Genomic DNA, 24,395 nt, shown 5'->3' on the forward strand with positions numbered 1-24,395 from the left:
AGGGCTCTGAGCCGCAGCTGCAGTGTGCTTAGACACCCTGGCACCAGCTTTGTGAGGCCGAAGTGAGTAATGTGGTGATGCACAGCATCAGCTCTCCTGTTTGTAGTACTCTTCTGAGCTATATGAGGGCAGGAGCTTGAGAAGCGTTTGGCTTGGGTCTGATTATTTAGTGTAAAATCTGAAAGGGTTTGTCTGACTGCTGCAGGTGGAGCTGAGTTAGGACAGAACACCACTTGGGTGGTTTTAGCAGTTTTCTTCTAAACTGCTTGCACAAGCTCAGGGACATGGCTTGTTGAGCCCAAGTGGTGGGAAGTTCAGAGAAGTCAGGCGAAGCTCGTCCTATAGGCGCTGCAGAACAGTGGTTTATGTTTCTTAGGCCTACTTGAATTATATTTCCAGCAAATTATGTATGTATGAACTGCACTAATTTGCAGTTAGGGTATGCATTTCACAAGGCCTCTATCATCTGTACCTGGGAGTTACCAGCTGAACCACAACTCCAGCATTTTTATCCATATGCTTTGGAACTTCTGTACATTATGAAATCCACGTTGCTCCCCTTCCCATAGCTGATTGCCATCTGGTAGTTCTGACTAAAAGATGTATTGTGCTTTTTCAGCTATGTTCTGTTCACAACAGAGATCCGCATCTTGACGGTAGTCTTGGGGCTGTCTGTAAATGGATGTCATACCCACGTTTGGAAAATGTCAAGGTTATACCAGCATGTGGAAAAGGAAAGGAGGGAGTGGGAAGCAACAACTTCCCACTACAACTACAGGTGCAGTTGTCTACTGAACTGTATTACAAGTCATGTCAGACCACTGGCTCCTGTGTACCAAACATTCCATACAAGTGTCTGGTTGAGCCCTGACCCTGGAGGGATGCAAATCACCGACATTCCAGCATCCATCCCTGCAATGATGACCAGAGGAGCAGAGATAGCAGTAGAACTGGAAAGTCTCTGAGATGGATTATTTTAAAGAGGCATGGAAGAATGAGTGCTGGTGTTCATCTGAAAGTCTTTGGTGTGGCACAGATTGTTTCCAAACAAGACAGGGAACAAAAGCATAGGAGAGACTTGTGTGACAGCCCACGGCTCTTTGGAAGACTGCCAAGGTTCAGTGGCAGTCTGGAAGGATGCTCTTGGCAAAATGGTTCAGTTTGTGTGACACTTCTTTTTTTTTTTTTTTTTTTTTTTTTTTAAATATAATTTTTAACTGATTGCCTGAAAGATGGAATAGACAGCGTGCTTCTTAAATTTGTAGGGTGCTCTGAGCTTGGGAGGAAGTACAGGCACTCTAGGGAAACAGGTATGGAGTGGTAGATAATCTCAACAAGTTGGAAAAATCATCTTGAGGGGTTGAAGTTTCAAGTTCAATCAGAACAGTACAAAATTATAAGCAAAACCATCAGCTGCGTGACAGAAGCTTGTTGAACATCAGTCAAAAATGTTAGGCTGCCACAGGTAAAGAAAATGTCATGCAGGGATGTATAAATGGCAATGTCATCTGCCGAGTATGTGGGAAAAATCTTCCTATCTGCCCAGTGGTGGCAATGGCTGAGCTGGAATTCTGTTCCCTGTACTTGCACACATGTCAGGGTGGCTGGAGAAGCTCCTAATGAGAGGATGAAATCATGCTCACAGAGTTGAAAGAGCATGGTTTGCATCACCTGGAGCAGAGAGGTTTGAGGGAGTAAATGGGGCTGCAGCCTTTAAGCATGAGCGCTTCCTCCAAGAGGAGGGGAGTAATTGCTGTTCTGGCCCTCTAAGGTGAGCTAAGAAGTTTGGAACTTCACTTGCAAGAGGAGAAATGCTGGAATTGGGAATCAGGAGCAGCTGTACAGCTGCAAGGGGACCAACGTGCAGGACTCCCTTGCCTGGGGAATAGTAGGTTTGGGGAAAATAGGTGAAGCTGATCTGTGTGGGCCTGAGGACTTCTCTAAGTCCTCTTCACCCGCTTTTTAGGGTCCTTGTAAGTGGGCTAACAGCCCTCCATGGGAACGCATGAGTGAGGAGCAGTGTTTTGTAGATAATATCTCAAAACTTGTTTCAGAAAAGTGAGCTGCTCCAGCACTACAAGCAAAAATGCATCGTGGTTAAGCAGAAGTTTTGTGATGTACTGTGCCAGGGTCAATATTCTGGGAAGGTGGCACGGTTGTACTTTACACTGACTCAGTTGGCAGCATAACTTTAACATTTCATTAGTCCGTAGAAAGGAGTTGCGGATAAGGTATGTACAGAGCTCGTCTTTAAACTGCAGAGAGTGACAGCTTGGCTGCATGAACACCTATCTGGGAGATGGCAGTCGCTAATGATCATGCTGACTTGTCTGCTACAGCCTGCTTTGTTCTCCATTTGTGCTGGGGAACAGTTGCCTACTACAGGGAACTTGCTCTTTCCATTCTACTTGATGTTTGCTGGGCATTTTGCTCCGGCAGTGAAATGGACAGACTTCTTCAAGCACAGCTCTGTGCCTGTTTTGGGAGGAGTAATGTGGCACAGCATTGAAGGCAGCAACATGAGGTTGCAACACAGGGTGCAGCAGGCATGTCAAGTGCTGGCTCTTGGGACCAGTTACTTAGGTGTAAGTTGTAGAGGGCACGAAGCACTTGAGTTGGGGGTGGTGGATGGGCAGTATTCCAAATGCCCTCAACATTTGCTTTCTTGGGAGGGTAACTTTGAAGCCACAACTCCTTAAGGATGGGCAGAAGACTTGAAGCTTGGACAGAGCACCGTGTCCCTGTCCTCTTAAAGAGCAGAGACCAGTAAGGACAAACCTAGAGCAGAGTGTGTTGCATGGGCATAGGGGCTGAAGCTCTGAGCTCCCTTATGCTGGCTCCCACCCCTCCCTGATCATTTACGCACTGTGGCCAGTTGTGTTGCCTGGTTCTTGTCTGCCCTCAGCATGCAGCAGCACACACTAGATGGCTGAGGCCATGTTGCACGTAATGTATGACAGCTGTGTGGGGCTCTCCAGCCAGGAGAAGGCTCTGTGCACGTGTGGAGTGGGTGAGGGCAGTGCTTCGTGCTGCAGCCAGAGCTCTGAGTAAGCAGCACCACACATCTCTATGTGCCTCCTCACTGAGCTCCTCTGGGGAGGAAAATCTGCTGCTTCATGCAGAGAGAAGTTATGTAGTCAAGCTGTGTTTTGGTGCCTGGTTTTGTGCAAAACATGGAAATCCTTTCCTGCCTCATCTCTTTTCATTCTTTTTGCTGTCAGTCATTGCACATGCCATCAATGTCTGTGGAGAAGACAGCACAGTCAGGGCCCAGGACTGCTACAGCCTCTAGTGTGTGAAAAGCAGCATTAACTTAAAGGTTTTCACATGAGAATTGCTGGTGATTGACAGGACATGCAGTGCAGTCATTAAAACCAGAGACGGATGTGCTCTGGAACCCCTCACTGGCATCCTTGATTAAAGGCTGTAACAAACTGCCTTACGGCGTGGGTGTGAATGTGAGTGCAGCCTTGGGTTAGTGCTGAAAGTTCTGTTTTTGCAGCATGGTTTGGCTCGTTTCAGCAGCCAGCAAGGGGAGAACTTGTGCAGCGTGCTTAGGTGTGGCTCAGCCAGCCCTGCGCAGGCACGCGGTGCACGTGGGGATGCAGACACCAAGGTGCAGCCTACTGCACTCCAAAGCCTAGGTGTACCACAGGTATTGTTACTGCATTTAAGTGTGCTGCCATCGCTGCTATGCTTCAACAGCTGCCTTTGTCGCTTACATCGCAAGCTGTTGTCACGTTAACTCGTGTTGGATGCCAACCATTTACAGTATGCGCCATCGCAGCATGACTTCAGTTGGCAGCACAGAGCCGGTCACATGCCAGCAGCCTACTGTCAGGGTGGGGGAGCATGTGGGAAGGAAGGAGAGAAGATACTCTCAGAAAATGCTCTAATGATTTATTTTTAATATCCATCTTTCGAGCCTGGGGAATTGCAGTCCATATGCCTTTCCCTCCTGGCTCTAGTTGGCAAAGAAGCTGATGAATGTGGTTCTTCATACTCCTTCCATTTTGTGAGGAGCCAGAAAAGATGGCTATATTTAGCATGTTCCCAGGGCCAGCAGCAGTCTGTTGCTGGGTGGTGATTCCTTGGATGGAGGCTCGTGTGCCACCCTGGGGCAGGGTGGTAATGTGTACCCTTGGAATCAATAATCATGCTAAAATAACAGCACCAGAACAAACTCCTCCAATTACACAGAGCAGCAGCTCAGTTTGCAGCAGCTCAGCACACTGCTTCATGTCAAGGGTCAGGCTCTGAGGGCTTTGCCTTTCCCAATGCACGTAGCCAGTCTGGCTGCTGCTGAGACTATCTTTGTGCTGGAGCTGCAGCTTCTCGCCTCATCAAAACAGTGAGCACCTTGTAGTGGTAAAAACATTCCTCTGAGGCTTTGGAGCCTGACTCGTACTGTATTCCTAGGTCACCCTAGGTATGAAATGGAGTTGTCCTTGTTTGTCCCCAGCCCACTCTCCGCACAGCAGATTTGCCACCAGTTCCCCATTGCTTTCCCTGCTGTGGTGCAGTTGGTACTGAGAAGCAAATAATGGCAGTTACTTTGTCCTTATGGCTGCTTTCACTGGGCTGAAATCAGTGTGGTTAAGCTTGTGTGTTGCTGAGAAGTACTGGGAACTATGGACATAGTGATGGAAATGTAGAGGAGGGGATTACTTCTATTAATATGGGTGTTCAGAAGTGCCCGTTGCTCTAGATGAGGCATTTTCAGTGTTGTTTAGCTAGAGGTCTAAACTGAGGTCACCAGGACAGGAATATTTTGTGTTGTTCTGTGTTGCTCCTGATGTTTGTTGTCAGATGGAGAATCTGCAGTGGTGCAGGAGAGTGAAACCCATCTCACTGGTGCCTTCTAAGCAGTCTTGGTGGAATGCAGCAATTGATGATGCATGAAACCAAAATGACAGCAAATAGGAGCTGGGCTAAAGATGTGATTTCCGAATTTACATGGTGATTCATTGAGTCTTCCTGGAGCCATAGGAGGCCCAAATGACAGCAGTGCCTGCACTTTACAGTTTTTGCTCTGCAGCAGCATCTTTGCAGCTCTTAGTTCCTTGCAAATACATATTCCCTATCTTCCCTGGAACCAGCAGCACTCAGTGGGCACTGCTTTCTGCTCACAGCTCAGCAGACCAGGCCTTATCAAGGATGTTGCATCGATTTTAGTACCCCGATGGAATTAAACTGTTTTGAGGGGAAGAATGAAGTAGAACAATGTTTCACACCGACTGTGGTGTATGGTATCATTGATGTGCCAAATTTCAGTTGGAATGGCAAAGCCCTCTCAAGCTGAGGTCAGCCCTAAATGTATTGCTCACTAAAATGGCAGCTATTTTTCATTTCCTCCATTCCTGCAGCGTAAGAACAACCTCACAGATCCATTCCAAATCTGGTAGATATGTTTGCATTCTCCCAACCCAAGGCACTCTGTGCCAGGTTCCAATCAGGAAGAATTAATGTGTAAGCTCTGGAAGGCTGCAGTCCAGAACAGAGTAGATGTGCTCTGAGCCTGAGTGCTGGGCTCCTGTTTGCTGTAGAGATGCCACCTTCCTCCTCAATGTGTTTGTGGGTCAGTGGGGAGAAAGCCACGTGTGGAATCACAGTGGAATTACAACAGCTTGGCTTGGAAAACTGAATTCAAGATGTTGTGTGACATCACCTTGAAGCAGTGTGCTTGCCTTTGCTGTTCCACCTGTCTTTGAGCAAGGTGAGCAGGATTGGTCAGGGAAGCAGGAAGGACGACCCAAACCAGCTGAATCCCAAAGGAGTCTCCTTCTCCTTCAGGTTTAATGCACTTGTTTGCCTCGAAGCAGTGCTGGCTGTCTGGGCACCAGCAAGCTGTGTAGTGCCATTTTACCTTCTCTTCAAGCAGTGTCTGGCAATGAAGATTCATGTCCTCAGGGCCTCTGAGCAATTAACTTGCTGCTAGGGATCTGGTGCTGTTGGGTTGCAGAGAAGCCAAAAACAATAGCATGAAAAAGCCTCTTCTTTTGCAGTTTGGTTGTCAGAAGCCGCTCAGCACTCTCTAGCAGCAAGGCAGAATCTCACTGAGCAAATGCAGGCTTCTGAACCTCGGGAGGGTTTAGCCCATCACTTCTTGCACTTGATTATTTGCCTTTAAAAAATAACAGCGGAGAGCCAGGAGTTTTGTTTAACTGCCTGATCCCCAAGGAGCAGATACAGGAGCTCGTCTCTAGTGATGCTCTCGCACGCAGCCTCTCCCACACTCTGCAGCCCTCTTCCCCTGCAGCAGCTGCCACCCCTGGTATGCTGAGGTGGTCCAAAGGCAGCTCCTGCACTGGTGCACAGCGTTGGCACTGAGCAGTGTTACTCAGCCCTGTGCAGTGACTCCACCTGTCCTGGCAGAGGCAGATCTTAAAAATCCCCAGGGGAGCGTCCTCAGTTTGGATGAGGGCCATCCCAGAGGGGCTGTGCCCTGTCTGGTGCTTTGTGACAGGGTACCCTCGTGGATCTGGTTATGGGGTTGCTGCTCTGCTGCCAGCAGGCAGGAACATGAGGTTACCTCGTTTGCCCTTTTGTTTGCTGGGTTTGTTTTTTTTTTTTTTTTTGCTTGTTTTGAAGGCGCGCTTAATTATATTGAGGCTGAGAACTCAGTGTCCATCCCTTGGAGAGGATGCTTGAGACAAGGGCTGGGTAATGGATGATCCTGTTCTTTGCTGTCTGCAGTAACAATTATTAGTTATCCATCATGTAGCAGTTCTGTGTCCCTTAGTTCTGGCCCCATTTTGAGGGGCTCTGAATAGCTATGGAAGAATTACTGTCACAAAAAAAAAAAACCCTCACCATTTTTGCATGAAAGTTATTTATAAAACTTATGCATAAATTGCACAAGATGTCTCTTGTATTCTGTACATCTTTTTAGAAGATGAAATGCATAGAGAAAGGTTTTAAAAATCCCACAACAACCTAAGCATTAATTATTCTTAAATATATTACCATTTTTTGTACTCAGTCGATTATTTGCATTTTTCTTGGTTTGCCTGCAAACGCTATTTATGCAAAGCACAATTTTCATATGGTTTTGAAAGGGATGGTTTCAGGTGGTCTGTAACGTGAGCAGACCTCTGCTTTTTGGGAGCCCCTGGCTTCACTTGTAGCCCTGTTTATTTAGGGGAAGGAAAGAAAGAAGTCAGTGATGCAAGGTACTGTGGCTTTTAATGAATGGAAGCATGAAGGGGGAATTGCTCTTGTTGCTCTCAGTTCTCAGCATCTCAGTCCACATGCATGCTGAAGGTCAGTGGTGCTTCTCTTACAAGAGATGTTGCCTTGCATTTTACCCAAAGCAGCTGGGATAGTGGTAGGGACATGTTCCTCTGTCTGGTTGTTAGGGCCAATGAAGTGGTCTAGTGTTGGGAGGGAGAGGAAAAACAACCCACACAAGAAAAAGGGAGATTTTTGATGTTGCTTCTGGAACTGTTGTTAGTAGCTTCTGGAAATAGTGATGTTTATGTTAGATTTAGGGTTTTTTTTTTTTCTTTCTCTTCAATCATGTTAATTAATGTTAGGAAGCTTCACTTTTGGATTGACTTTGACAGTGCTCTGTTAGTGTCAGAGCAGCAGAAGTCATGTTGTTCTTCTCTTCACCTAAGTGTTGTTCTGCTGAAGGAAAAGCACAGAAGTAGTGCAGTAGCCACCAAAATGCCTCTGCCTGATTGTATCGTTACAGTAACCCAAACAACCCATCGTTAAATTTCTCTGGCTGCCACAAGCCTTGCACTCACTGCAATGGTGTTCTGTTATGTTTTTCAGGGCCGGTGTACCCGAGAGAATTGCAAATATCTCCACCCTCCCCCACACTTAAAAACACAACTTGAAATAAATGGACGCAACAACCTGATCCAGCAAAAGACGGCCGCAGCCATGTTTGCTCAGCAGATGCAGTTCATGCTACCAGGCACGCAGCTACAGCCAATCGTAAGTCACTGCAAGTTGGGTTTCACACTCATCCTGCTTTCCTTCCTGTTTACTTCTGGAGCTGTGGCTCTCCTTTCCTCTGATAACTGAGTACTGCGAGTTCAAGGCATCAAGTGGAAGCATCTTAGCACCAGGTGGAGTCTGACCAGTTGGTTCATGTGCATCCCTGAAACTGAGTGGCTTGATTCGAGTGCATTCTGTTTATTCTGAATAGCTGTTTTACACTGGGCTGAGACTGCTGGAGGTCTTTGCCCTGTGGCAGGAAGCCAGTAGGTATGTTGCATTGGTGGGCTGAAGTTGGGAAAGATGGATTCCATCCAGATGTTTGTGTCTGAGGGACCAATTTCATTCCAGCTGTCCCAGCAGAGAGCTGTTAATGCCACAGCTCTGTCACTCTTTCTCTTGGTGATATTGTTTTATACTAACAGTAGGAAGGACTTATTTCTCTTCCAGAAGAAGGGAAACCTGTGGGAAATAGCTGTTTGCTGAGCAGTTTGGAGAAGCCTTCACTGCCTGTCCCTACTGTGGACACGTTGGTTAAAGCAGGTTTTCAGGCTGGAGAACCACGTTATGCCAGGGAGAGGATGGCTTGTGTCTGCTGAGTGTTGGTCTGTCAGTATATCTTAAGAAAATGCCAGAGGTTTTGAAGTAGCTCTTCATCACTGACATCAATAAGCTGTACGTTTTTAACTGTGAGCCTAATTAGGAATTTTCCATTTCAGTCACGGGTGAATGTCTTTCCTGGGGCAATGTGTGCTTGATGTGCCGTTGCTGGGTGAGGCTCCTTGGGCTGTGCCATGCAGGAGGTCTGACTAGATCCTGAGATACACTCTTCTGGCCTCTCAGTCTATGAAGCAGTGCTTGGCTTCCTGGTGCCTCACCTCCAAAGCCCCCAGATGGGGGCAGTGCTGATAATTCTTCCCATTTCAAAGATGGGAAAGTGAGGCGGAAGAGAAAATGAGCTGTTTGTTGGTTGCTCTGGGTCCTGAATCTGCCGTCTTTGCACCTCTTCTAGTGGAGTTTGCTTTTCACTGAAGTAAGTGTGCATAGGAAGGAAATCCTGGATTGCCACAAAATGGTAGCGCTGGTTTCCTAGCCCTGTATCGAAAGCAAACCTTTCCTGTTTGGGGTTTTCCTCTGTGGGGAATTCACAGTGGTTCTTTGGCTGGCTATTCAAAATACCTTTGGGATTTCCTCTTTGGAAAGTTCCCATCTTCCCACTTTGCAATCTTGCAGATCCAGTTCTCTCCTACTACAGTTTCACTGCTGCTTTTTAAATTGCCTCTGAGACTGAATCTGTTGGTTTGTCTGGTTAGTGCTCTCATTTCAGAGGTAACCTTATCTGATGAGAAAGGCCCCTGGTTTCTAAATTGTGCCATGAGGGAGACATGGGGTAAGAAGAAAAATAAGAATTGGTTCTGCGATGACTGTTCGCTTCCTGCTTTCCCAGAGCTCGGAGTAAATGAGCTCTCGTTGTAATGCCTGCTGCCTGGCTTGTTCCTCACCAATTTCAGGACAGACAAGAGATGGCCCTTTCACCTGCTCTTGATTTCCCAAAGATGCTGTCGGCGGAAGCAATCTGAGAGTGTTTTTTCTCTTTAAATGGGAAGGGTGGAGCCTCCTCTCAGCTCCACGTGAAATTCTTCAAAGCAGAAAGCATTATCTCAGATGCAGCAGTGGAACAAATTCCATGTGATCAGAAAGCTGATCAACGGTACGCCTGCTTAATTGGGATACCTGCCGGAGATGAGATTTGGAGCAGCATGTTTAATAGCTCCAGACGAAAGCTGAATGCCCTGACTTTTTAAAGTGCATTTTCACCAGAAAAATATCTGTAAAATAGTGCTTAATGTTGCAACTTCTCATCATTCTTCCTGAAATGGCATTGGATGTGTCCATTTATGAGCATATATCTTAACTTGCACCACTGCTGACATCCAGCAAGAGCTAATCTCCCTGCTGAACTAATAGCCAGGACCCTGATAATGCCAGCTTAATGAAGGCTTGCTCTGAGAAGAATTGTCCCAGGTGTGCTGCCTGCTGCTCACAGAAACCTACCAGGTGTGAATTAATGCTAGCATGAAGCTGTTTCACTGAAGTCTCAGGTTTGCTCTGTGATGTTGCTGTTAACCATCCGTGCAAAGCTGAGAATCACGCAAATGTTTGATGCCCATCATGCAGTTTTAAACAGAATGCTTTGTACAGCACTTCAAAACAAGTCAGGCAAGGGCACAGAACAGTGTTTGCTCTGTTTTTGTCTTAAGGGAGCCTTGAGGAGATCGTATAGGTCCCAAAAAGGAGAGCTCTGTAGTAAAACGTCAACTTTCAGAAGGCCAAATTCACCTTAGCTGCTGGCTTGGGCTGAGCTGTGCTGGAGGCTTTCCAGGATGATTTTTCTCTGTCTCTGTTGAAGACCAAGTAGAAATCTTAAAGGTGAATAGAGCTGGGCTCTGGCATCGGTTTGGAAAGCCACTTGAGTCAGTGTTGAGTTTTGTTTCTCAGACACAGTCACTTTGAGTCCTTTGTGCACCAAAGCAAGCCTCCCAAAAAGCAATGCACCCTGGGCCTGATTCCCCACCCTCTCCATTGTGTTTTACCCCTTTGCAGCAATATGAGGCTGGTTTTTGGTGCTGGCCACGGAGCTGCTTGGCACTGACTGCTGTGTGGTCCCAGCAGTGCTCTGCTGTGTTTGCAAGGCACTGCCATGCTGGCACTGTGTGAGCAGCTGGCTGGGTGAAGCACTGCAGTGCTGACACACCTGCCTCCACCACTGGGAAACTGTTTCTCTGAATTCTCTTTGCTTTCAAGCCCTTCATCTTTTCTTTCCTGTCAAGCACTTTGCTCTGTCACCTGTGCTCCTAAACACAACTAGGCCAGCACTTAATCCATCCTGGTGCTGCAGGTCTCTGCTGCTGCCCCACAGTGCTGAGGAAGGAGATAAAGTACAGTGACAAGGTTGGAATAAGTGAAGGAGACTGGAGCTGGTATTTTGGGTGCATGCTTGTTCCATGCAGCAAAAATCTGATCCTCTGGATCCGTAGTCAAAGGCACATTAGGAATGGGTAAACACAGGTATCTTTGCCCACCTGGGAGCTGGTATCCCTCAGCAGTCACTGCTGTGAGGTGTTCACACCAGACTTCTATGCAGCAGCAACTCAAAAAGGAGATGCTTTTTGAGCCAGGAGTGTCTTGGTGGTCTGACTGGTGCTAACAGGTAGCTGGGCTTTGGCCAGTGGGGTTCACTGCAATGTGCTCAGCCTTCATGCTAAAGGGATTGTTTTGCAGTAAGTCTTATGCAGTTGCATTGCATGGGAACACAAGCTTTTGCTTTTTCTGAACAGTACCACTTGTGACTGATATTGATCAGTCCTCAGCCTTGTCAGTACAAGATCTTTATCTTCTATATTTCTATCACTAGACTGTAATAAAAGCTACTGCTGTATTTTGTGTGTTTCCTTGTGCAGCTTCTTAGCCGCTCCTGTCCTCCAGGCCAACAGCACCTCTGTATCCACACCATCTCTCATTTTCAGGCTTTCTCTTTTTAGGGTCTGAGGTAACTCAGCATCAACACTTCCTGCCTGAGGCAGCGCTTGGGCTGTGCTCAACAAAACGCAGCCGCTCCCCTCTTTCCTCTGCACACCCACTCTGTGTTTCTGCTGCAGCTTCAGCATGATTTCTGTTAGGCAAATTGAATGCAACTTCTGGTTTGTTAACAAAATCAGCTGTTCCAGGTAACGTGTCACGGTGGTGACAAATGGCTCTGCCTCGGACAGCCCCTTCTCTGTGCTCACACTGTCACCCAGCCATCTCTGTGCTCTAGGAAATGCCCACATCTGATAAATGTCTGCTGCGGACAGAGCTGCCTGAGTCCTTGGCAGGCATTCCTCCTCGAGATACGGTCTTACAAAAAGCCATTTGGGCTTTTTACATTCTTGCAAACATTTTAATAATCAGTAAACCAGTCTTGTGAGCTGCTGCTGGTTTGAGCCCCTCTGCCTCTATGCTGTGAGCTGTTTCCCTCTGCTCAGAAGTTAGTGGTAGTATTTGCATATGTTAAGATTATTAAAAAACAGTCCGTGAGGAAACCTGTCCCTGCATTTGCTGAATATACAAGATCTCTAAGGGGTGCAGCAAGTGAAAGTGATGTTTTCCATTAGGTTGTTTTGCCCCAGAGCATACCAGTCCAGGTTCCTAAGTCTGACATGCTTGAAGTTTCCAGGGAAAAGTATCATCCAGGTTTCCAGAGATAGATCTGGTAGTGATCCCTAATTCTGCTGCAGCTGGCCCGTGTGCTCCTAGGGGCTTCCCTCTGTCCTCAGCCAGCCTGGGGACCTGTAGTTTGCACACCTGCCTGCTCTGAAGGTGATCATCTGTGCTTCCAGTGATTAAAAGCAGCCTATTACGCAGGTCTCTTTGAACCTTCTTAATACTATCCAAGCTGGCTGCTGCCTGTATTGTAGCAATGCGGTTCAGACCTCGCAGTGCTCCAGCAGCAGGCAGGCTGGTGGCTGTGCTGGTGGTGCCTGGCAGCTCAAGGAGCCTGAGGCTGTCCCAGTATTCCATCCTCCTCCATTGCACATGTGTTTGTGGCTGTCTGTCCCAGACTCTTTACTCCTCCAAGGTGATCTGCTCAATTTAAACTGAGTATGAAATGAGGGTGGCAGTTTGCAGCTTCTGGTAATCCTTAAGGCAAGCCACATGTTTTTGCTGTTCCTGCAGAGGCAGAGCTTTTGTCCTGCTGTTCAAGAGCTTGGCCACAGTGCTTCATTAGCAGTAACGACTTCAGTGATTTGGAACTGCATTGCTGGGTTTTGCATCAAAACTTGACCTTACCAGCCCTCTGTCCAGAGCCCGCAGCATGTTTGCCTGTCCACTGATAAGAAGGCTTTTTGTTAGAGCGTGCAGTCAAAATATTGATCTCTCCAACGAATCTCCTGGCCAAATGCAATCACAAGAGGTGGTTGGGAGGCACCCTGAGGAAAGTGCTGTTTGGAGTAGAAATTACAGTTGTGTTCTGGCTGCGAGGAAGAATCTTGCTTGTATTCCCTTGGGACAGGCCTGGCAAGGGGGACCTGCACAGATGTAAAGGAGGAGAAGATTTGGCTGGCACTGTCTTTATTACTGGTACTGATGCATGAGCCAGACTGGATTTCCCAAACCAAGACAGACAGTCAGGGTTGGCAGTGAGCACAGCCCATCTTTTTCCCTCATCAGCCTCAGTAAATACAGATCTCCCCGATGCCAGCTTGCAAAGGAGTCGTTCTCAGTGCATTTGATATGCTTCAGACTTGAAAACAGCGCTTTGAGGTTTAATGCATTGAGTGAGGTCTGCTGGTTCTTCGGTTGTTTGTCTGGGTTTTCGTACAGCCGTCCTCCAGCTAAGCTTTGCCTCCGCTCTCATGAGTTTCCTGGAAGCAGGAGCCTTGGACTGGATTCAGGCTCTTCTGTGAATCCAAGGTTTCTGGGAAGAGCTGCTGGCAGCTGTGGCCTGATGAGGTCTGGGATGGAGCATGTGGGTCTCTGGGTGGCAGTGCCTGCATGAACCCTGGGTTTCTAATTGCTGCCCCTGGGCAGGGTGTGGAGCAGAGCTGTAGCTTTCAGTCAGCAGCATCAGGTACAGAAGGAATAAATGGTTATGAAACCTTGGGAATGCTGCAGCAGATGCCAGGCAGGGCATGGAGATTGGTGGATGACTAATGCCAGCTAGAAAGCAAAAGCCATCCTGCTCCTTCATGCGTCCCTCTGCAGGTCCCAGAGCCAAGAAGAGATTGCACTCCAACTCCTCTTCAGGGACATCTTTCCTTCATTTGCTTTAGATCAGGCTCCTGTTCATTAGCTTGTGCTACTTGCTCCCACTGAGGAACTACTCTTGGTAGTATGGCCTTTAAGACAGGGACAGTGTTTCACAGTGCAGGACCTGTTTCCCAGTTGTATGCTGGCATATAATCTCTTCAGGAACATTTCAAATACACTCCTACAGGTTTCTGGTGAGTTCATCCAGTGTGAGGGGTTGCAAACCCCCAGCCTTTCTCCACAAGTTCTTCAGCATCTTCTACTGGGGCAGTGGGAGGAGTGCCTCTCCAACCATCCATGCTGCTCTGCTGGGATAACTGGGATTCCTGCTGTACTAGGTGCTGGAAATGCAATGGCTAGATTTGCCCATGTATTTGTGCATGGCACACATACTGCAATGTTGGAGCTGTTGTGGATGCATAAAAGAAGTGCTGGCAACATGTGTCAGGCCTCGGCACAGCCCTGTAAAGACTGTCCAGGCTGAAGAGGATCCTCAAAACAGAATTAACAGTTTGAACGATGACAGAAGTTCAGCAGATGTCACTGTAATTACTAGTACTCATACAAAAGAAAATAGTCTTAATGGAGGCTGCCTTCTCACTGAAGTGTTCAGGGAGTCACAGTGTTTGAAGATCCTTAAAGAGCTTTTCTAGCTGCAGAAGGTGTAACGTGTCCGTGAGCCAACGAGTACCGAAAGAGAGAACAAAATGATTTAATAGAGGGCTATGGACTGAAGGATCTCTGGGTTTAATAGTCAAAATCTCCTATCAGCTGAAGCGGGGTTTGGATCAGGCTCAAAAGAAGGAAAATTGGAAATCCCTCTTAGAGGATTATTTGGTTCACTGCACTTAAAGCACCAAAGTCCACTGATTCAGCAGGCTGTGTCTTGTCATTGTGGAGGAGAAAGTGTATGCTGGATGTGGCCTGTCGTCCCCTTTCCCATCAGCTCAGGTGCTGTTACTATCCCTCTGACCCTAAGAAGAGGGCATCATTAAGCTGGAGATAGGTTAGGACAGCTTAGCTGTTGCTGTGGGCTGCTTTATTCCAGATCACAGCTAGCAAGGTGTTTCCTAGTGTATCAAATTACTGGGGTGAGGATGCTGTCAAGAAACAAACTATTCATGTGCAGTTTCTTACAGAAAGCCATGAGATTCGAAGTACAAAAATAAAAGCTAGGAAGGGGTGATGTGACTGGCCAAAGAACTGCCTAAGGGCTCTTTGTAAGCACACTTGTGTTTCTTGCTGAGCTGAGGCTCTAGCTGCTGAGGGCAGTGTCATATGTGCCAGCGAATGTGAGCAAGCTTTAACTGTAACCCAGAGTTTCCAGCGGAACAGGTGACAGAAGGAAAAATAAAAAGGGCTGCAAGTCACAGGTTACTTTCCCTGAGGGCTTGTCAAGCTACTGTTACAGGAGTAGAACTGCTTCCTTGCAGGCTTTGGCCATCTGGGAGGGAAGGGGGGTGTTTTATGTCACCTGGTGCTTTAAGGTTTCACAGGCTCTTTGATTAGGGGCTGTTCTTAGGCTTAACATTCTGTCGCTACTTAGGAGTTCAGTTTAGGAGTTTGCTTATCCAGAAAGAATGAAATTCTAATAAATTGTAGCTGCTGAAGAAGTTCAGGCAGGGGAAGCTGGTCGGCCCACCTATGTTCTTCACTGCTCTTCCTGCAGGGCCTGCCTAAGGCAGTTCAGGTTTCAAAAGCAGTCCAGGTCTTTGTGGTGTGCTCTTCTGTCCCTCCTGGGAACATCACTCCTCACAGGATGGATGGGGTCCTGAGTGTGGTACTGGCCCACCTGAACATCATCTGGCACACTCTGTCCATGTCTCTTTCAAGCAAAAATCTGCTCTTGCAAATCTGTGAGGTCTAGCATATTGTGTTACTGGGTGTCCTCTTGTCTCCATTCCCATGGAGAACAGGCTCAGGGTGTTTCTGCAAAATGGCTTCTGCCTGGAGGACGTTGACAGTCCTAAACAAATTCCTCAGTGTGCAGGATGCTAGACCTTGAAGGGCACCAGAGCAGAAATGCTTCTCATGACTCTAAATCATCCAATTTGTCTACCCGAGCCAGACTATCCATGGTAACGTGAAGCACAGTGCAAGTTGGTAGTAAATTCAACCATGAAGCTAACTGTGGTACGTGCTTCTAGATCCTGAAGCTTCCATTTACCTTGAGGTCTCTGTACAGCATTGCAGTGTAGACATGCAAAAGCTGAGGCATTTCTTTGGGAGTGAGAAGTCTGTTTAATTTGAACCTGCCTTAATTGCTGGCATGAAATCCTTAATTGTGTCATTAAACTATAAAGATCATCAATATACTTTGATCTGACAAATAAAGATGCCTTATGTTCAGGATGAGTCATGAATTTGTGACTCAGGAGAAACGAATGGATCGCAAGTAAATGGCAATAAATGAATAGATTGAAGAGCACAGAGTTTTAATGTTGCTTATCGATTTGCTTAAAAGGATTGAAGTGCTGTAAGGCTTTGACTGGGTAATCCAAGACAGGGCTCTTTGACTAATATTTTGTTTCTCCTTTTTCTATGCACAGACAACATTTCCTGTGACTCCATCGCTTGCAACAAGCCCCACAATGGCTTTTAGTCCCTACCTGAGTCACGTTTCTCCTGGAATGGGCTTGGTTCCTGCGGAGCTTTTACCAAATACTCCTGTCCTGGTTTCTGGAAATCCAACTGTTACGGTACCAGGAAGCTCTGCTGGGCAGAAACTGATGCGTACGGACAAACTGGAGGTATTGGGATGTCTGTTTTCATACTGCTAAAGGGAATGAACAGGGTGCATTGGCCCAACTGCTGCACTCTGCCACAATGACCTGGTGCAGCGCAGTGCAGAGTTGCAGTTCTGTCACAGGGCTGCTGCTCTCTGCTGCAGCAGACTCATGTGGGGACTGATCCCAAGTGCTTTGAAATCACTGGAAATAAAAAATAAATAAGAGCAAGCAGATAGTCTGCCCTTTCACCGAGTTGAGTGGGAGATGTTTTGGAATGAGAACAGTAGGGTGGAAGGAACAGACACTTCTGTTGTCTTGAGATAAGCTTGCTAAGTTCTTACAGAAGGCAGCAAGCCTTGGACTGTTGGGGCTGCTGAGTGTGAGGCACTGGAAGCACATTCCCCCACCAGGATTGCTATGGCACTTTGATTTGCTATGGCATTCAAGGAGTGTAAATGTCTTTCAGACCCTTGGTAGAAGCTCTGCAGGAAATAAGAGCTGAGGACTTGAATTCAGAGACTCCTGCAGGTGTAAATTATAACACTGGAAGACAGTGGAAAAGGGTATAATTTGAAACCAGATTGTTTTGTGTTACGTGCTTCTTACTGCTTTGCTGATTGCTTCCATTCTCACGTGATGTCTTACCTTTCCCTGCACAGTCTGATGGTGTATGTGATTTACACCACTGGCTGTGGGCATAATAATTTTTCTTAGTTCCTTCATACCTTCAGACAAGGAAGCTCCATTTTGTGAAACTTTTTTTCTCTGCTTTTGATACTTCAGTGCTCGTAATGTATGAAGAGCTGCAAGATATTTTTAAAGCCAGCAGTTTGGGCAGCACCTTAGAATGGATGGCAGTGTAATTAAATGCACTGTCATGTAACCCTAAGGTCAGAGGTTTATTATGGAGGGCAGTGAGACTATTTGCATGAAAGAGGCTCCTCATTTAAGAATAAGTACCTGTTGTGAATAGAGCAGCTTGCAGCATGGAGAATTAAAAGTCCTACCCAAGAGCGTGCTCCGTAAAAGAGGCATAATCCCCCTGAGACACAAATGGCAAAATTATTAAAATCTGAGCTTTAGAGACGGGAAGGATACTGAGATCTATACATACTGGCAAAATACCATTGACTTACCAGATTTGGGATTCAGGTCACTTTCCATTTCACGCAGGTTCTGTGCTTTCCTTGCACTTACATTACTTTGGTAATTGGCCTTGGTAACACTGGGTTTCCCTCATTCTGAGCCAGTTGTGAGTGGCACCAGTTGCCCTGTGACTGCGTAAGTGGTGCCCAAGTTCAGCATGGATTTAGAATATGCATGTCACTTAATGCAGCCACCCAAACTCATATGCAGTGCTGAGAGCACTGAAGAGTAGCACGATGTCTTTTTCAACAATGTGACTTTCTTCTAAGGTTTGTCGAGAGTTTCAGCGTGGAAATTGCACACGTGGTGAGAATGACTGCCGCTACGCTCACCCTATAGATATTGCGATGATAGACACAAATGAAAACACTGTTACAGTTTGCATGGATTACATCAAAGGTCGATGCTCTAGGGAGAAATGCAAGTACTTTCATCCCCCTGCACACCTGCAAGCCAAAATCAAGGCAGCTCAACATCAGGTGAACCAGACAGCTGCAGCTGCAATGGTAAGTAGAGCTCTTATCAAGCTGTATTTCGATTGCTAAGAGAGTTTATTTGTGTCATGTGTGTCATTTGTGGAAAAGTAGATTATTTTGTAAATGGCTGATTGGAGAGCTGAGAGCATGTGCAGTGTGAATACCACCTCTCCATCCTTTGTATGCACGTGCTGTAGCGTGAAGCACTGAGTGATGCAGCGCAGCTCAGCAGTTAGGGACGCAGTGGCAAACCTTGTTACTTTCTGACAGTACATCATGAGGTGACTTGCGTCATGAAAGCAAGCTCAGCTGCACACAAAACAAACACCTTCCTAGCTAAGTCACAGGTGTCAGTTCAACTTCTTCAGCACTTGATGAAAGGACAGAATGCTCATCTCGTAGTATATCCTTTACAGAGAAAACCTGGCTCCTTGAAGTCAGTAGCAAAATTTCCACTTACTTCAGAGCAAACAAGACATCAGTTGTTCTAGTCTAGCAAACAGAGGAAACTCATGCCTGTTCCCTTTGTCAAGGCTTAGTGAAATGACAATTCTCCAGTCAAGGAGGGCTTCTGACCCTTTTGATTCTCTGGTAAGGATGGTCCCACTTGCACTTTAATTTGCAATGTGATTTCTAATGCCTAGAATTATGAAAACAACTCATGGGAAACTTAGCAGGATGGATCAGATTCCTAGATGGAGTAAATGTTTGTTGTTCTATTGACTGCACTTTAATGGCATCTATGTATTCTAGTTGGAAATTTGCATCCGACATTGTGTTATGAAAATCTAATTGTAGTGTTTAAATTGTCCAGAGTGGGGACAGTATTGTCATGATAAATGTTTCTTGTGCCCTCGTGGCAAAGATGGCCAACAGCATCCTGGGCTGCGTTAGGAAGAGCAGTGTCAGCAAATCAAGGGAGGTGGATCCTTCTCTTCTGAATTCTGCTGAGGCCACAGCTGGAGTGCTGTGTCATTGCTGGGCTCCCCAGTGCCAGACAGACGTGGATGTACTGGAGTGAGTCCAGCAAAGGGCTGTTTAGATGATGAAGAGCTTGAAGCATCTGACACACACAGTGAAATTGAGGCTGAGAGAGCTGGGACTGTTCAGCCTAAGGAAGAAGAGACCCAGGGGGATTGTACCCATATGTAAGATGTATAAATTCCTGATGGGGAAGTAAAGAAGATAGAGGCAGACAGCGCTCAGTGAAAGGACAAGAGGCAGTGGGCACAAATTGAAGTACAGGGAAAAAACCAACTTCAACTGTGAGGGGTTTTCAATGACCAGAATAGGTCACTCTGTCCTTGGAGATACTCAAACCTGTGTGGATGCAGTCCTGAGCGAGGCACTCTGGCTGCCCCTGCTTTGAGCTGGTGGTTGGACCTCTCAGCCTCTTCCGTTCTGTGATTACTTGAATAACTAACCTGAAGAAGGTTCTGCCCCCTATATGATTTAGCAGTAAGGCTACTAAAAGTGTTCTGAATAAGACAGTAAGTGAGGTTGGGTTTCATTCACGGCAAAACAGAACACAAAAAAAGGGAAGGATTACAGAAATTAAACAGCTGCCTTCCTGGCAACATCAGTATTACTTGGAATGTAATTTGAAGAACCAATTTATGCTGCAATATTTCTCTGTCCTGCATGGTTTATGTGCTGTATTTCTTACTGTTTCTGGTATGTTGAAACAACAGGCAAGGTCTGTTGAAAAAGGACCTTCTGACATGAAACCCCTGTGTTTTTTGCAATTGCCATTTTGCTTTTTCACTAATTATCCAGGACACTGCTACTTAACCAAAGCCAATACATGTTTTATTCATGCTGCTGGCTTCTGTTAAAAACGTAATTAACCTTATTTGTATGCTGTTAACTAGAACCTTTAAAATATTTATTGATGGCTTGTTGCATCACCCTTGCCACCATAACAGCTTACATTATTCATCGACTTTTCAAGGTTTGATGCATTTGTTATACCTGTTGAGGAATAAGATCTTATTCAAGGGAAAACTGGTACCCAGTCTCCTTAGATAAAAACAAAGAAAGAAAAGAAACCATGCCAGACAGATGGGCGTAATAAGTCCTCCTAAAACAGATCTGGACTGATTTCAAATCCAGATTCAGCAGACGTTTCTGAAGGACGCGGTCCTGTGGTGCCTTGACACGTGAGCAGTAGCTTCACTCACAGCTGCTTGGCTGCAGTCTGTGCAGCGCAGCTGAATGAATTGGGTCAGGCTCAGTCCCTGCTTTGGGATCACACTTCTGTAGTGCCTGAGCATGCTTTACCTCTTCTTGCCACCAGCCCTCGCGCTGACCTCTGTGCAGAGCTGCAGGGTTGGGGCTGGTCCCCGTGCTCATCTGCCTGCAGCTAATCCCTGAGCTGCAGTGACGGTACTCTAGTGCACACACTGCTGATACTTCTGTAGTTTTGAGGTGTACTGAGGCTAAAAGCTGACTAGCCACTAGGCCAGGTAGTCACCTCGGCACCCCATGTTGTGCATGCCTCGTCTTTTTAATATATTGTGTAATGCATTCATTTTATTTTTTTTTTCTCTTCGCCTCCCCAAACTCTTCTCTCTTGACACACCTCTGCTCGCTGTTTTGTTACTGTGCTTGACCCCCCCCCCCCCCCCCCGGCCCATTGCCATCATGTGCTCGCTGCCTGCTAATTAAGACTCAACCAGCTGTCAGATCACTGAAGCGACCGCTGGAGGCAGCCTTTGACCTGGTACTTGGACCTTTCACCTTCTCGCTTTGCACGTAACCATCTGCATGAAAGCCTTCCTCGCTTATCTGTCGTGGTAGTGCCTGGGAGACTGCCCATCCCACCAGGAATGTTGGTGTCCCTTCAGACATGCCGTCCTGCATCCCCACGCCACCCGTTAACCTGCTGAGCTTTTCCTCTTGAAGCTTCATTTTGGAAGTGCTCAGTATTTCCGGGGGCTTTTCTGTTGCAGCTTGGGGTTTTCAGGTGGTTTTCCAACTGCAGCAGCAGTCTGCCTCTTTGTGATACACTAGGTCAGAAGCCTGCTAAGACAATTGCCTCCCATTCACCTCCATGCGAGGGATTGACTACGTCCTGAAAATATCTCGTGTCCCTCAGATGTAAGGAGAAAGGGAACAGTGAACACAGAGGATCGTTGCTCTCCATTCCCAGTGTTGGGAAGCAGAAGTGTCAGTGGGATGAATGCTCCCTCCAGTGCCAGTGAATGTATGGTCAGGCCAGAGAGGCTGCTTTTCCCAAAGTGAGGATGTTTCTTTAAGCTCTTGGGGCAAATTTAAACGAAAAAAGATAATTGCATTGAGTTTGGCCAGAGGCAAAACCCCTGGGGCAACTCAGCAAGACTGGTGTTGTGTGTTGTTTGTTGTTGTTGTTTTTTAAGTAGTCCACAGGCTTTCCTGTTGGAGCTTTAGACAGCAGCATGAGGAAGTCTTGTTAGGGACCAGCTTCCGCCAGCAGGCTGGAATTATACCCTGCCTGACACCAAATGACTGACACAACAGTGCCTGACACAATAGCCTCCCGTGCTCACTGCTGGTACAGCACAGCCCCAAAGCCCACAGGCAGTGACCCATGCGGTGCCTGGCTGCCCTCCGGGGAGCCAGCCCTCCGAGAGGACTCCATCTGGCTGATGTTGGGAAAACTCTGTAGCTCTCCTGCCCTTCTGACCTTCTCGATGAACAAAACCTGATCAGATAAGTGATTTTTAATAGTCTTCCTGCCTTGGAACATCTGAATGCTTTCAGCCACATTGTTGGAATATGTCACCTCCTCTGAACCTTTTGTGGAGGCTGTGCTGGAGAACAATTTATGGTACTGATAAGAGCATACGTAGTCTTCAGAGGAAACTGCTTGGATTGACTCTGCTGCTTGCCAGGGAATGGGTGCAACCTCTGCCCTCTTGCAAAGCATTCTGTGTGTTGTGACTTGGGCTGAAACAGCGAGTCAGGTACAGACCCAGCCCTCCCGGCTAAGTGCAGAGGAGGGAAAGTGTGATCTGCTCCCAGGAGATACTGATCAGAAGGGAACTTGGAGGAGCAATTAAATTGTTTGTTGCAAAGATTTAATCCAGTTCCTGCCTTGCAAAAAATATGTTATTAGCCTGCACGTGGGAAATCTTGACTTAGGCATGCATTGCATTTTTGTCTGTCATTCATGGCAAAGGATTTATTTCTATGCCATGCAGAGAAGGGACTGAAATCTTTATGTTCAGATGCTCCAATTCCAGCAGGAATGTCGCTTTCCCAGCCCAAAAATAAGGGACTGCCTGGCAATTGTTCACTGTGATCAGTGTGGGCTATCACATGGGTACCAAGCAGAAGAAATTAACCCTTTCACTGGAGCACATGGTATGATCATGTTGCAAGGGTTGCTTACCCCTGTGCACACAGAAGAGTCAGAAAAGGCTACTGTCCACTCTCAAAGGTTACTGCTACTTCTGTCATGACTGAAGTTTGTCCAGAGGGAAAAGGCAGGCAGCAGGATGAGGTAAAGTTATGAAGTTCTGTACTGCACTGATCTAGCTCCTGTCCTGCAGGAGGAAGGCACTGCTACAGAATTCAGCAAGGTCAAAAACTGTTGAGGAGCCTCCTATTGCCTTTTGTAGGTTCCGCAGGACACATCTGGGGAATTCCTTTGGAACCAGGACATGGTGCCAGGCAGAAATGTATCCCCACAAGCTGTTAGATTTCTGCATAATGGTCCCGAGACCATTAAAGAAATGCTGTCTCGTTTCACATGCAACACACTTGTTTGCTGCAGTGTCTAGATTTGGTTAGAATTTATCTTTGCATCCAGAGAGCATTGCTTTGTGCTGTACTTCATCCGTAGGGACTGCCACATTTTGCGTGGAAGCCAAAAGTAATTCCTAACCCCAAGCACTCTGGCTTTGTAGCAAGCCTGGGGAATGTGTCAAACAGCAGGGCAGGTGCAGAGCCATCTCTCGCCCGTCCTCAGCAATCACAGTGCTGGCCAAGCCAAGGATTAGGTGGGTGGATATCAAGGATGTGACAGTTTGGCGGCTGGAGTTTGTGTGCAGGGCGTGCTGTGGTACGGATAACTGCCCCAGCACCAAGAATGGGAACAGGTGACCAGAAGGCTGTGTCCAAAGCCGGACCGAGATGGGCACTGCCTCCTGTTCTACGAAGCTGGCCTCCAGGCTGCTTGCTTTTCTAGAAGACTGTGGAAATGTTGCATATACTGGGGCTTCTCCAATCCAGCTCATGCGTTTGCATTTCCCAGAAGTGCTGTTCAGGCAAAAGAAATGGGATTGCCATAGCTCCTTTCTTTCCCGTGCCCCCGAGGGCTTTAAAGTTAGGAAGAATGGTGATGTTAGAGGTTTAGAGGTTGGACCGTTGTGCTTTGACACCCCTTGGGCATGTTGGTGTTTGTATGCTCCCTCTGACTGCAACAGTGGGCTCAGGAATTGTCCCTTGTGTAGAGAGCCAAGACATCATAGTGAAGTCTCAAAGCCTTCATCCGTTCTGCTTTTGGCACTGCCATTATGGGATAAAGGACTTTCTGGGGAAGTGACAGCCTTTGGCCAAGAAGTAAAGAGTCAGAAGTCCATTACATGCTTGGCGCAGTTGCTTTGCTATAATTAGCAATTTTTATTTTTTTCTGAGGCAGATTTTGGAAGCATCTGAAAAAGCGTGCTTTGCAATCAGGCACAGTAAGGAGCATGAATTTAAGCAGCAAGTTATTTATTGTAGATCTGTAAAACACCTCTGATGTGAGCAGAGCTACTCCAGTCTCTACAAGCTACAAATCTGTTCTGCGCCGGAGGAACATTTATGGAACTATCATTAAATAGTAGATACAGATTTAGCATAGATACCAGTGGAGGCTGCCCTAAAAATGGAAACACATCTTCACCTGAAAGACCTCATCCTGAAATGGAGATCTTAAGCAAGAGATTTTGGTGTCTGAGTGTTGGCTCATGTTTGACTGCTGTCTCTTGGTACTAGCCAGAAGAAATCTGGAAAGATACCATGAAGTCCTAATGCTGGCACTGGCTGTCTGCTGACATTAGCAGAGGACGTGTGCATGTCTGAGGGCAGTTTTGCAAATGCAATTTCTTCTTTTATTTTTTGTGGCTTTTTTAATAACATTAAAGCCATCCAAAAGCCACTATGTGAATAGCAATAGGTTGGAGTAATATTTTGCCTGAAAGTGTCTTGCTTAACATTTCTCAGATGAGCAGTCTCCTATAGCAAATTAAATTTGAAGTGAAACCCATTTCTAAATGGTGACAAACTGTTGCAAGCTTTAGGCTGTATTCTGTTGTGCGTTGATTTTCATGACACTTTAAAT

At 46.7% G+C, this 24,395-nt stretch overlaps 1 protein-coding gene across 7 annotated transcripts in view; it reads left to right on the forward strand.

Annotated features, from left to right (window-relative positions):
* The window catches only part of MBNL3 (muscleblind like splicing regulator 3), a gene marked incomplete at both ends in the record, with an annotated part of 48,766 nt that overhangs the window by 16,728 nt on the left and 7,643 nt on the right, over positions 1-24,395 (forward strand). For 5 of the 7 annotated variants that reach the window (XM_079541767.1, XM_079541765.1, XM_079541766.1 and 2 more), the window contains 3 exons: positions 7,780-7,944; positions 16,287-16,487; positions 17,882-18,118. In XM_079541767.1, the coding sequence (XP_079397893.1) occupies positions 7,780-7,944; positions 16,287-16,487; positions 17,882-18,118 (603 nt within the window). Of the gene's footprint in view, positions 1-7,779; positions 7,945-16,286; positions 16,488-17,881; positions 18,119-20,756; positions 20,811-24,395 lie in introns of all 7 variants that reach the window. The other 2 variants (XM_079541764.1, XM_079541769.1) reach the window with 2 other exon arrangements.

Source organism: Tetrao urogallus (genome assembly GCF_951394365.1).
Source record: "Tetrao urogallus genome assembly, chromosome: 13".
In the NCBI taxonomy this organism is placed as follows: domain Eukaryota; kingdom Metazoa; phylum Chordata; class Aves; order Galliformes; family Phasianidae; genus Tetrao; species Tetrao urogallus.